The sequence below is a fragment of the Myxine glutinosa genome, chromosome 12, assembly GCF_964187855.1.
Source record: "Myxine glutinosa chromosome 12, kmMyxGlut1.1, whole genome shotgun sequence".
Lineage (NCBI taxonomy): Eukaryota > Metazoa > Chordata > Myxini > Myxiniformes > Myxinidae > Myxine > Myxine glutinosa.
Window position 1 is genome coordinate 92,725,235 of NC_136272.1, and position 14,486 is coordinate 92,739,720.

The window sequence follows — 14,486 nt, forward strand, 5'->3', positions numbered from 1 at the left end:
CCACCAACCTGCCTGGTGCGAGTAAGTGAAAGGCCCTCGGAGTTAGCTTCATCGCGGGAGATTCCAATGATTCTGAAAGCTTTGGTCTAAACAGTGTGAAGCCGAGCTAGGTGTGAGGCAGGAGCACCAGCCCAGAGTCGAGAGCAGTATTGCATTGAGCTGCGGATGAAAGCCTTGTATGTGGTGAGGAGCTCAGGTGTGCCAAGGAAGGACTTCGCACGACCGAGGATGCCCAGTCGGCGACTGGCTTTGGAGGCCAGCTTGGAAATGTGGTTTTCCCAGGAAAGGTCATGGCAGATAGTGAGACCCAAAAATAAATAGGATTTTGTCGGACCACGAACTCTACCATTTGGTGAAGTTTTGTGAAGATCGGTTTAATATTGTGACCTGTAGGCAAGTATAAGTGAACAGACAGACAAACACACACAAACTGGAGTGATCAACATACTTGGATTTTTTTTTTTTCCAAGTAACAAACAGACAGACAGAATAACAAACGCAACCGACCAATATACTTGAAAAATCTTCGATTTTGCAAGTACCAAACAGACAGACAGACAGGGATGAAAACTTAACCTCCATCCACCTTTGGTGGTGGAGGTAATGAGTGGAGGTGAGCAGTGAGCCTGGATTTTGGAGTTTAACCAGAAGAGTGTCACTGTTGAAAGCACTCACACGGTCACCACCAAGTACAGAAACTGATACGAGCTGAACATTTGCTCGAGAAAGCAGAGAAACAAACGTTTTCCTCTCACCCATGTCTTCCCTCAGAATCCTGTCTGCACTGCACAAAAAAACCAAAACATTAATTTATTTTTTCCACCATTCAGCGGCATGTATTGTTTACGATGCACTTTCTCTGATAACCTTGTAATTACTATCTGCCACACGACGGCACAATGACAAAGTGTGCTTCCGAGCTCCAGGTGGGCGGAAAGTGTTGAAGGTTTGCTGGGAGGTCCGATCGGGAGCCCCGCCTGGGTTCACCAGGCCTCCGGCACACCGGCTACCTCTGATGAATCTCGTCGGCTCGCATGGACAGAGCTCGGAAACCTAATGGGCAGTCGGGGCACAATTCGATGAAAACGCTTCGACTGGCCGCTCGGCATTTTTAGAATGCAGCGCATGAGCGGAGGAGCGAAACGGGCCCTTAAAATGGCTATCATCCCAGCATGCCCTGTGTCATAAATCTAAGCGCATTCATTCTATTGCTGTTGACACTAACTTTGTGCAGTATCCGTTTGCCTTAGTAATGCGTCACTCGTTCCGCCTCGTGGCCCGGAACGAGAGCGGCTATCGGAGAAAATAAGTGATGAATTGACTTGAACGCCGGGATGTGTTTTGGAGAAAATTAGCGTTTGAGATGTTTCAGAAGCTGTGTGGAAAACAGAAGGAGATCATATTAACGGAGTTTGGGTTTCAATTACCGTAAAAATGGGGGGAATAGGGACAGCAAGGTGTATAGGGACACAAACTGAAAAAAAGTTCGGAAACTTTTTTCGCTGAAAATTGATAACCATACTGATTTGTTGATATTTGGGTTGAAAGTGTTCTCTTGTTTTTTTTAAAGCAACTTATAGTCCCTATTAACCCCATATATGGGTTAAATAGGAATAAATAGGATTTTTATGGCTGTCCCTATTCACCCCGTTTTACGGGTGAATAGGGACAGCGACTAATACAAAAAAATAATAATCAAGAAATAGGGACAGTTTAGAGAAACTTTTTATCCCATATTTTTTTTTCATTGGCTCCGTGGTTTATATTATGGGCGCATATTATGTGCATCCATCTGAGCTATCAATTTAGCAATAAGTTGGAAACTCAGGATTGTTTCTTGATTATTATTTTTTTGGTATTAGTCGCTGTCCCTATTCACCCGTAAAACGGGGTGAATAGGGGACAGCCATAAAAATCCTATTTATTCCTATTTAACCCATATATGGGGTTAATAGGGACTATAAGTTGCTTTTTAAAAAAACAAGAGAACACTTTCAACCAAAATATCAACAAATCATTATGGTTATCAATTTTCAGCGAAAAAAGTTTCCGAACTTTTTTTCAGTTTGTGTCCCTATTCACCTTGCTGTCCCTATTCACCTTGCTGTCCCTATTCACCTTGCTGTCCCTATTCACCTTGCTGTCCCTATTCACCTTGCTGTCCCTATTCACCTTGCTGTCCCTATTCCCCCCATTTTTACGGTACTCAACATCCCTCATTTCTAAGCACCTCACTTTTTCCTTTTACCTGTTTTCTTCTCGTGATGCATTGACTATGGAGGTGTATAGTATGAGCGAACAGTTGAGCATCATGTTGCTAAAAAGAAGAAGAAATTCTGTTCGGAAGATGTTCAAAACAAAGGACAAATTTACCAACATTTCCAGAATGAAAAAAGTCGGTTGACAAATTGAAGACAATGAGACTCAAAAGGGACTTGGCGAGAAGCAACGTGACAATCACCTCCAGAATTCACTTCCGTTAAAGCACTTTGAGAAGATTCTTCGTCCTTGAGATCCCAGTAATGTCTACAATATCATCTGAATATAAGAAATCTCTTTCTCGTCTATCAAGGAGTTTCCTAATCATTCAAATCCTATTCAGCAGCGTTATAACTTCTCAATGAGGCCAAATTGTTGGCAGGATAACCTAGAAGTATGTGCACTCGCCTCTCACCTGCCACGCCTGGGTTTGAATCCCACACCAACTATAAACTGCCATCCTGGTGTTTCACCTGCAGGGCAAAGCGTCAATATACGTCACCGTCCATCGAATGGATATTGAGCCGGATGACCCGCCTGCCAGCACCCATCGGTGACATTAAAGATCCAAAGCTGTCTTTCACAAAGAGTAAGTGAGCTATCACCGGCAACCAAAAACAAATGACAATTCCTGCTCTAACCTACAGGGGGCACTGTATCACTGGCACTGCCATGCTCCCAGCAATTATTCGATTCAGCATCCAAAATATTTGGAAGTGGTTTTGTTGCTCTTACCTGTCTGGCTGTCCCGAAGGTACCGAACTCTAACCTTTCCTTATGAAAGCAGGTGATGTCATATTTGACGAGAATGAATGATGTGTTCATTCTAGTGCTATCGTCATCATATTTAATCTTCAGTTCTCAGGTTCTGCTGCTCGTATACGAGATCCATACCAGGAGCACGTAATACTAAGAGTGCAACCTTGCCATGGCTTACAGACATGCATCTATTTATTATGTATGCAATATGAGCAAATCTTTGACTGCCTTCCTTCCCCCTCTTGCGAAGTACACTAGCATTGAGAGATATGAGAAAACCTCTCCCGGGTTATGTATTCACATCGATCTTATTTATAATGCAGTGTCACTGTCACTTATTTGTACCAAATGTTAGTGGCTATCGGGTGACATATTGTGCCTTCATTTAGGTGATGGATTGTGCTTTAATTCTGGTCATCAGGCGGTGTTCCAACATGGGCCAGATTGTTTCGATTGGGTTGAAGTCGCCGGGTGTTTTAAACATCATTGTCCTTGAACCAAACTCTGGCAGACACAGCAGTGTAGCAACATATGTTGTCTTGATGGTATATTTCACTTCTGTGTAGCATCAAAGCTGGTATTGTGTCGTTATCTGGAGTGTCATAGAAGGACAACTTCAAAAAGTACATACTGCTTTGCATTGTGGGAAAACATATGCACTTTCAGCTTATTTTGCAGGGTTTATTTCAATTTTTGGCGTTTTATCCCATAACTTTTGACATTTTATGGTATACATGCAGTCAGCACTCGCTCCCTTCTCCCCCTCCCCACCCCCCACAATCCCCCACCACCATCTACCCACCCCCCCCCCCCCCCCACAATCCCCCACCACCACACCCTCTGATCCCCGTATTCCAACATTTTATCATTTATTTTCCCATGCCTCACCCACACTCTTCTACCCTCCTTCACCTCTTATTTATTTTACCTTCTTCGATTTATCCCTTTCCCTTTCAGTGCGTACATAATAAATAGATGGTTTATAGATGGGCTTCGGTGTTCATCTTCTGCTCGTTGTCTTTGTGGAAATATTGAACAAAGGTTCGTTTGTGTGCATGCACAATATATACCGATATCATTGGTGGATCTAAAATGCATTTTGTAGTGGGAATAAAAACATTTTGTTGCATCGTTCATGTCCTTCACAAAGAGTGATTGCATCATTGCTGAGCAAGTTGCAATTAATCTCAGAATAGCACATTATCATAGTTGTCCCAATCCCGACCCAGATATAAATTACCATCCTGGTGTCTCGCAGACAGGGTGATTCATCAATGTGTGTACCATCCTTTGGATGGACGTTAAACGGGAGTCCTATCCGCTGGCATTCGTTGGTGGATGTTAAAGATCCTACGGTGTCCATGAAGAGTCAGCGAGCGATCACCAGCACCCTGAACAAATTACAAATATCTGCCCTAACCAGCAGAGGGCACTGCATCAGTGGCACAGCTGCACCCTCACATATATGTGTATATATATATATAGTGGCACAGCTGCACCAATATATATATATATATATATATATATATATATGTATATATACATACACACATATACACAGTGCATTCAGCGCGGCTTGATTTCTACACGGGCTATGTAGGAAAATGTTCGGAGAACGCTTGGATTCGGAAGAGGGTCAGAGAGCGGTATTCAGGATTGCAAAGCAGATAGCGAAAGAGAGGTGTGATGTGATGGGGGTGAGTTGCTTGAAGGATGAAGTGGGACAAATCGTTGTGGACCCAGATGGAATTAAAGGAAGATGGAAAAGATATATGGAAATGCTGTTGAATACAGAGAATGAATGGGATGGCAACATAGAGTAACCCAGTTTTAGGACCGGCAGAGAAGATAACTGAGAAGGAAGTTGAGGAAGCGATAAAAGCAATGAAGAGTAGAAAAGCGGGAGGGCCGACGGGAGTTGTGGGAGATATGTTGAAGGCAGCAGGAAGTTGGGGTGTGAAGAGAATAACAGAGATCTGTAATCTGGTGGTGAAAGAAGGTTGCATTCCAGTGGATTGGGAACTGAGTACCCTCGTCCCTCTATACAAGGGGAAAGGTGACCCTCTGGAGTGTGGCTCGTACCGAGCGATAAAGTTATTGGACCATGGAATGAAGGTATTGGAAAGGGTGTTGGAGAGGAGGATAAGGAAGAAAGTGAAGATTGACGAAATGCAGTTTGGATTTATGCCAGGAAGAAGAACGACAGACGCGCTCTTTATTGTGAGGCAGTTGCAGGAGAAGTACATGGAGAAGAGGAAGAAGTTGTTTCTTGGGTTTGTTGATCTGGAGAAAGCATTCGATAGGGTTCCACGCGAAGTATTGACATGGGCATTGAGGAAGTTAGAAGTGGAGGAATGGTTGATCAGAGTTGTGATGGCAGTGCACAAAAGAGCGTGCAGAGCTGTAAGGATGAAGGACGGGAACAGTGGTGAGTTTGAGGTGAAGGTGGGAGTGCATCAGGGGCCGGTACTAAGTCCACTACTATTTGTAGCTGTTACGGAGGTGCTGGCTCAGACCGTAAAGGAGGGTTTACCGTGGGAGTTGTTGTATGCTGATGATCTGGTGTTGATTGCAGAAAGTATGGATGGACTGAAAGAAAAGATGAACAAGTCGAAGGAATGTATGGAGACAAAAGGTCTGAAGGTGAATATAGGAAAGACGAAGGTGATGGCAAGTGGTAAAGCATGTGGTGAGGTGGAAAGAACTGGGAAGTGGCCATGTACTGTGTGCAGGAAGGGTGTCGGAGTGAACTCCATTCAATGTACAATGTGCGCTGAGTGGGTTCATCAAAAATGTAGTGGTCTGAGACGGTCATTAACCAGTGTGGCAGCTACATTCAAATGTAAGGTGTGCACAGAGGGAGCTGCAGATGGAGGAAATGTTGAGTTGGATCTTGGAGATGGCATGAAGCTGGAAGGTGTGAAAACATTTTGCTACCTCGGAGACATGCTGAATGGAGAAGGTGGATCAGACTCGGCAACGGTTGCTAGAGTGAGATGTGCATGGAAGAAGTTTCGGGAACTGAGTGGCGTGCTGATGAGGAGGGGAGTGTCGTTGAAGCTGAAGGGAAAGGTGTATGCTGCATGTGTGAGAAGTGTTATGATTTATGGGAGTGAGACATGGGTAATGAACGTAGAGCAGCAACGAAGGTTGGAAAGGGTGGAAATGCGAATGGTTCGGTGGATGTGCGGAGTATCGTTGAGAGAGAGGAAGACAAATGATGAATTGCGAAAGATGATGGGAATAGAGCCTGTGATTGATGCTGTGAAGAGGAACAGGTTGAGATGGTTTGGTCATGTGTTGAGGAAGGATGAAAGTGACTGGTTGAGAAGAGTAACGGAAATGAATGTAGAAGGAAGTAGAGGACGGGAAAGACCGAGAAAGACTTGGCTAAAGATGGTGGAAGAAGAAATGCGGGCAAGGGGATTAACAAGGAGAGATGCAGAAAATAGGGCAAAATGGAGAAGATTGTCATGGGGACCGCAAGGCTAACCCCCGCTCTTGCAGGGAAAATGGCCTTAAAATGCATGTTGTATTCAGAAAGTATTCAGACCCCTTCACTTTTTTCACATTTTGTTATGTTGCAGCCTTATGCTGAAATCGTTTAAATTCATCTTTTCCCTCATCAATCTACACTCAATACCCCATAATGACAAAGCGAAAACAGGATTTCAGAAAGTTTTGCAATTTATTAAAAAGGAAAAACTGAAATATCACATTGACATAAGTATTCATACCGTTTGCTATGACACTTGAAATTTAGCTCAGGTGCCTCCCCTTTGTCTTGATCATCTTTGAGATGTTTCTGCACCTTGATTGCAGTCCACCTGTGGTAAATTCATTTGATTGGACATGATTTGGAAAGGCACACACCTGTCTATATAAGGTCTCACAGCTGACAATGCATATCAGAGCAAAAACCAAGCCATGAGGTCGAAGGGACTCCATGCAGAGCTCAGAGATAGGATTGTGTTGAGGCACAGATCTGGGGAAGCCTACAAAAAAAAATCTCTGCTGCATTGAGGGTTCCCAAAAGCACAGTGGCCTCCATAATTCTTAAATGGAAGAAGTTTGGAACAACCAGGACTCTGCCTAGAGCTGGCCGCCCGGCCAAACAGCAATCGGGGGAGAAGGGCCTTGGTAAGAGAGGTGACCAAGAACCCGATGGTCACTCTGGCTAAGCTCCAGAGATCCTGTGTGGAGATGGGAGAAACTTCCAGAAGGACAACCATCACTGCAACACTCCACCGATCTCGGCTTTATGGCAGAGTGGTCAGACGAAAGCCAAACAGTTCAATCTTGGTTTCATCAGACCACAGAATCTTGTTTCTCACAGTCTGAGAGTCCTTCAGGTGCTTTTTTGCAAACTCCAAGCGGGCTTTCATGTGTCTTTCACTGAGGAGAGGCTTCCGTCTGGCCACTCTGCCATAAAGCCCAGATCGGTGGAGTGTTGCAGTGATGGTTGTCCTTCTGGAAGTTTCTCCCATCTCCACACAGGATCTCTGGCGCTCAGCCAGAGTGATCATCGGGTTCTTGGTCACCTCTCTTACCAAGGCCCTTCTCCCCCGATTGCTCAGTTTGGCCGGGCGGCCAGCTCTTGGAAGAGACCAGGTTGTTCCAAACTTCTTCCATTTAAGAATTATGGAGGCCACTGTGCTCTTGGGAACATTCATTGAAGCAGAGATTTTTTTGTTGGCTTCCCCAGATCTGTGCCTCGACACAATCCTGTCTCTGAGCTCTGCAGGCAGTTCCTTCGACCTCATGGCTTGGTTTTTGCTCTGATATGCATTGTCAGCTGTGAGACCTTATATAGACAGGTGTGTGCCTTTCCAAATCATGTCCAATCAATTGAATTTACCACAGGTGGACTCCAATCAAGGTGTAGAAACATCTCAAAGATGATCAAGAGAAATGGGAGGCACCTGAGCTAAATTTCAAGTGTCATAGCAAAGGGTATGTATACTTATGTAAATGTGATATTTCAGTTTTTTCTTTTTAATAAATTTGCAAAACTTTCTAAAATCCTGTTTTCTCTTTGTCATTATGGGGCATTGAGTGTAGATTGATGAGGGAAAAAATGAATTTAAACGATTTCAGCATAAGGCTGCAACATAATAAAATGTGAAAAAAGTGAAGGGGTCTGAATACTTTCTGAATGCACTGTATACTCAAATCATTCACCAACACACATACCGATTCAAATAGGCTTTCCCATCTCTTCAGGAACGGGCAAGGCTTATATAATGAATGGTTTAGCATTCTTATTTGTATTTACAATCCCAGGAGAGGATGCCCTGTGGGTTTTCTAAATGTCTGTGGCTGATCAGCATGCTTTGTAAGATGTTGAATCGGTGGAAATTGAGACGTTTTGGGTTTTCTACTGAACAAAATCCATTATCCCTCGATAAAATTCCCCCAGGTGGCAGCTGACCCATCTATTGCAGTTGCATTGGTTACTCTATCACCACTATATCAGTCAGCCATTAATGTCCATATTTTGAAGAAAGATGGCCTTTTTCTGCTGAAGTGAAGTGTTAGTTTCATTACTGCAAGTGAAAACTTTATGAAAAGTTGTTGATTGATCAAAGTAAGGCTGATTTTTTTTTTTTTTAAATCTGGACAAGGGATTCATGTTATTAGGGGTTGTTGTCATGTTGGTTATTTGCAAAATAGGAAAATGTTTGCGACCACCACCACCTGTCCCATTTATTCACCATCCTTCCATTCTTTGCACCATTATCTCCTTTCAACATTCATTCGTTACTCTCACCTCCTTCTCTCCAACTCACGACAATCTTTGTTTTTTTTGTTTTTTTGGTTTTTTTTGTATACAGGATCGAGGCTTGTGAAAGAGCTAACATTTATCACACAAAAAATCAAACAGACACACCAAACATATAATAAGGGTAGCGGTAGACAAGATGGGGAGCGAAGGGGAAGCACAAACACAACATTTGAGAGCAGGGACATCGGGAGATCTGTGGGAGGGAGAGGGCTTGGGGGGAGGAGGCGTGGGAAGGGGAGGGGGGGGGGGTGGGAGAAGTATAAAACACAAGGACACCAAGGACTTCCAGGAAATAAGTTGGTATTTCAAAAAATTGGATCTGGGGTGAATTAGCGGGGGTAGAAAAGATCAAGGTTTTGGATGGGGGAAGATAAGAGATGGTGGTGAACAGCTGTTTTAAAGACCTGGAGGGTGGAGTGGGATTGAAGAGAGTGGGGGAGTTTGTTCCAGAGGTGGGAGAAAAGAGGAATGAAAGAGTGAAGGTGAGCAGAGAGTCTTGATTTTGGTAGTTTCACCATAAGAGGGTTGCAGGCAGATCTTGTGCGACCTGTAGGAATATTTGGGGGACAGAGCACAGAGATAGTTGGGGGAGCAAGGCCGGAGAGGAGTCGGTAGAAGACGGAAAGACCACCAACCTGCCTGCGGTGAGTGAGTGAAAGGCCCTCTCCTGTCATGTGAAAGGCCTTGTTCTCCTGTCATCCCCATTTCCTTCATTTTATCGTTGCCTCACCTCCTTTTCACGATACTATGTAAGTGGTCGCTACACTATTCTCACTCATAGTCAGCGGCAGTTGGGTTTCATTTCACAATATAACTGGTGAAGTATTCTGAAAGATGTTAAATAAATTTGGTTTGTGGACGATATTTTTTTCAACTCTTTCACTGTTTACGAGCTTTTGATGTTCAAGGAGATGCTTATGCATATATAGATGCATGACAAGGACATAGTTAGGAATGCAGCATATCTTTGTGTAAATCATGAGGACATTAGTAGACGAGGCACAAATCAGCATGGTGTATGGGATTTGAAACTCAGATTCGCACATCATGTGTTCGGATGGAATTACATTATTTGAACTGAAAGCCATATGTGTCGAAGGTTCCATCAGCAATTGGATGTGTGTGGGCAGGTATATTGACAGGTTTGGTGCTTTCATCTCTTAATGTCATCACTTTCACAAATGAAGTCATTCGGTCTGTATTTGATGGTGGTGTTATCACGCCGCAAGTTGATGTCTTTGTAAGTCACATGCTTTTGTGTGATAAAACGAAATCATTGAACTTAGGCGTGGTTGCTGAGCTGTCTTGGATCACCACTGTTTGTGGAATTTGGAACCCGCCGATCAATATGTCCAAGATTAATATCTTTGATCGATTTGTAGCATTAACTTAATCTTGCAATTCACTTCAAGGCACAGGTGGTAGAGCAGCTGAATTACTGCTGACGCTTCATTGGGCAGACGCGTTCGTGCCGAGACTTCTTTATATATGTCATGTTGCGGTGGAGTTCAGTTATCCAGTTCACGAAGCATATACAGAAAGGTATGGCCAATGTAAGGGGTGAAGCGTGGAGAGATTGATGGTGTGCTATATTCAAGTACCACAGGCAGAAACAGTTATGTGGCTTCCAGCTATAACACAATTAATAATAATAATAATAATAATAATAATAATAAACCAGGAAAGCACTGACGGACATTTATGATGTCAACTGCTGCATTTTATTTATTATTAGGCAAATGAGCCCTTTTCATACAAAGTTAAACGGTCATTGAAGAGTGAAATGACAGAGAGTGTGAGGCCAATCCACTGAAAATGGGGAAAAGAGGAGCAGTCAGACAAAGGGCAAAGAGAAACAGCAGGACAGATAAATGGGCAGGACAAACATAGACACACATGCAGATAGACATGTAGCACAATTCGGCAGAAGAGGAAAGGTCAATGAGGGCACAAAACATACAGAACATTAAATAAATAGGGTAATAGCAGATAGAGAAAGCAATAGGTGCACAGAGGGGAAAGGTCAATCGGAATAGAAAATATCATGGTTGGGGATTGGAGAAGGCAGTGGATTTCCTCAAAGGACAAGAATGGGCAGACGCAGGTAGGCATTTATCCAGATTGAAGAAAAGGGGGATGAAGGAGTAGAGGTGAGCAGCCAGTTTACATTTGGGAAGGGTAGGAAGGTGTGTGTTGCTGGGTGAGCACATGTAACCCAGCAGGGCTGGTTGGGGATGAAGAGCTGAAAGGGCAGAGACTCATAGTGCAAGACCAATTGCAAAACGAAAGTATACGGCCGATAGGCCAACAACCTGCCAGCATTGGACAAAGAAAAGTCCCTGCGCTTTAGGCTAGATACAACTTGTATTATCAGGACCTTTCATTCCACTAACTGCAAAAATGAGATGCAGAAGCACCATCCCATTGAGGAGAGCCATATTCCTGTTGACTTATTTAATTGTTTTGTGCTTTAGGGCCACTTCTGGATGATGCTTGCGGTTTCTCTACCCTAAGTTGATGTCTGCCTCTCATTCTTATTCTGAAGGACCTGAAGATGAGCCACAAATAAACATTAATTTATTGATAAAATTTCGTGTTTATATCTCGATTGCACATGCATTCATTTTGTTGCAGGATAAGTGACTATATGGATCTACTGCCAAACGACGTTGTGGGAAGCAGCTGCTACCATTTCATCCACATGGAGGACATCGACGGTATCAGGCAAAGCCATGTCAACTGTGAGTTCTAGCCAAGTATCTCGGCAATAACACCGATGGAAGCAAACATGATGCTTTACCATACCCAATCTGTAATATTTATGCACAGAGTCAAGAAACCACATTCTGATTTATCACTCAGGTGTGGTTGATATCACTCTGAGTGGGGTGTGTTAACAACTAGGGTTAGGGAGAGGGATGGTACCTTGTCATTCCTGATGCATGTTGTGAGAAAGAGGTTTACATTAAGGGGATTAATATAATGTACAGTTTGACTTCCTCTCAGGTCATTCCACCCTTGAGATTCTGCTTCTACTATGTCAGCAATGGATGGATGCCCTCAATCTCAAATAATAGGTGAGGGGCCATCTCAATGGAAATCTGCTATACATTCAATGCTGTCTGGCACCTTGCTCTGTTTTCCACACTATCCTTTAATGATATCCAGGGTCCTCTCCTGGATTGGTTACACATTTCCTCAATGCTCATAAGTGGCAGATTGACTTGGATGGCATTCTTTCCAATGCTCTACCTCTAGAGACTGGCATCCCTCAAGGTAGCATGCTGGAACCAATCCTATTCTTGGTCGACATCAATGACCTTTCTTAATCAATGAAAAGTGTCCAATGTATCATTTTGGAGATGATTCCACCCTGTGCAACACTATTCTTCACCCCTCTCTCCATCTCTCTCTCTCCATCTCCATCTCTCTTACTCTCTCCATCTCTCTTTTGTTCTAGAGAAAACAAGCAACTGAAAATCACCTCAAACATGTCTTTTTAATGCAGGAAAGTCCCATTTTCTCCAGTCATAAAGACTAGCAGGCTAAACCCCCAATTAAATTATGTGGTCAGCCTCTGAGAGAAGTTCAGTCATTGAAGCTCCTGGGCCTCTCGAGTGTCGATCAGCTAAAACCTATTGGGGGTAGGACATATCTTCAAGCTGGTCTCCAAAACCTGTTGCCACCCCAGAATTATCCGCAGGGAAAAGTCCTTCCTCAGCCATCCTCAGCCTCTTAAGGTAAAGAAAGCCTTGATCCAAAGTACAATGCAAAATGGCTCCTCCTCCCCCCTCCCCTACCACCCACCTCCAGTCATGAGCTGGTGCTGCTGCCTCCCCATCCTGCCCCCAGTTAGCAATAAGCAATAAGCTGTGTTCACATATGACGTGGATACAGTAGAAATTGCAATCAACAGTTTACAATGTTTGTGTTCACACAGATACGCCATGCGGATATGGATACGATTATTCTGATCCCACCATGTAGCGATTGAAATTGTATCCGCAGTGCCACCGGACAATGAATTTCCACCAATGACGTCATAATCTTCAATGACGTCACATAAAGTAACGAGAAGCATGCCGTGCCATTCTTCTCTGATCAGTGCTGAAGGAGTTGAGAAGTTGGAGCTGGTGAGCTGAAACCCTTTCCTCTACGATCCAAGATTCCTTGAGCACAATGATGGTCAAAAAATACATGATGTCTGGATATGCATTGTTAATGTCATTGGCCGTGAGGGCGTCTGTGGTGCAGAGAACGTTGCACCCTCTGCATAGCTCGTGCCATCTTACTCATTTGTGCAGGAAGTATCTATTTACGCACTTGTGACTGTTTTTTTACATTCGTACCTGTATCCGTGTATATGTGAACATAGACTTAGAAGGCTGAGTCTCAGGGACTACAACCATCCTCACTTCAGGCAGGTTGGTGGCCTGGCAGTCTTTTACCTTCTTTCTTCTGGTCCTCCTCCTCCCGCCATCTGGCCTCTGCTCAACCCCCTATCTGACCCCTCCGTATTTCTAAAGTTAACGTTCACTCCCATTCATTCTTTCTCCTCTTTTATTATCTCTGGAAGCATCTTCCCAAATCTGTTGTCTCAGCTTTTCCCTTCAGGCCTTGAACTCTGCTAACCCCACCATCTCACAATCATTCGTTTTTCTACCTGTGAGCTTTTCCTACCTGCTGATGCGACTCCTCTCTTGTGTTGTGGTGCATTATTGTCCAACCGTTTCTCCTTCACCACACTTTCTTTCTGTTGACCCTTCACTCACTGTTGTTCTGCTTTTATACAAGCTCAATACTTGCATTAAGCAAAAAGACCCATCTGTAATGTAGTACTCCTCAACTTTTATTTTCATTTTTGACTTTTAGATGTTTTATACAAGTTATATTTATTTAACTATCAACAGGATATCTCGTTGAATAATACTGGCTTCTGGAATTGATATTGTACGGTTATGTCTTTGTTCGGATAAATTGTGACCAATAATGAGCCCAGCTTCACAGTCAGGACATTTTTAACAGGCCCATCGAACCTCGGGATGGCCGATTATATATTATTACTTGGGGAGGTTCTACAAGTGTGAGTAAGAACCCATCCAGCTACTCAACCGTTTCCTTCCTCGGCAGTGCTCGACAAAGGACAGTGCATCACGAAGTACTACCGTTGGCTGCAGAAAAGCGGTGGTTTCATCTGGGTGCAGTCTGGAGCCACAGTGACCCTGAACAGCAAGAACACCGAAGAAAAGACCGTTATATGGGTGAACTATGTCCTCAGGTCAGTTGCTTCTCTCTGTCCTTTAAACATGTATCTTGACTTTTTAAGTCAACTGGACTACTGTCCAGATGAGTTCATCACATACTGAACCGTCCGTCGTCTGTCGTCTGTCGTCGTCGTCGTCGTCGTCGTCTGTCGTCTGTCGTCCATTAACATTTCGACATTAACACTCCAGCATCCACAAATATCAACCGATTCTGATCAAATTTGACATGCAGCATCCTTACCCCAAGGACCAGGTTGGTATTACATTTCAGCCCGATCCGTTGAAAAATGGCGGACTTAGGCGACCATTTTGTTTTTGGTCATGAAAACGACGTTAACACTCTAGCGTACGTTGGAGTTTTGAATGTGAGATCTCTATGTAAGCATGTTGAAGATGTGCAGTGTGAACCAAATTTTACA

The 14,486-nt window shown here is 43.7% G+C and overlaps 1 protein-coding gene across 1 annotated transcript in view; it reads left to right on the plus strand.

Annotated features, from left to right (window-relative positions):
• Positions 1 to 14,486, plus strand: part of LOC137437607 (neuronal PAS domain-containing protein 3) — a gene marked incomplete at its 5' end in the record, with an annotated part of 383,205 nt that overhangs the window by 354,927 nt on the left and 13,792 nt on the right. The window contains 2 exons of the mRNA XM_068132076.2: positions 11,438 to 11,544; positions 13,934 to 14,081. Coding sequence (XP_067988177.2) covers positions 11,438 to 11,544; positions 13,934 to 14,081 — 255 coding nt within the window. The remainder of the gene's footprint in view (positions 1 to 11,437; positions 11,545 to 13,933; positions 14,082 to 14,486) is intronic.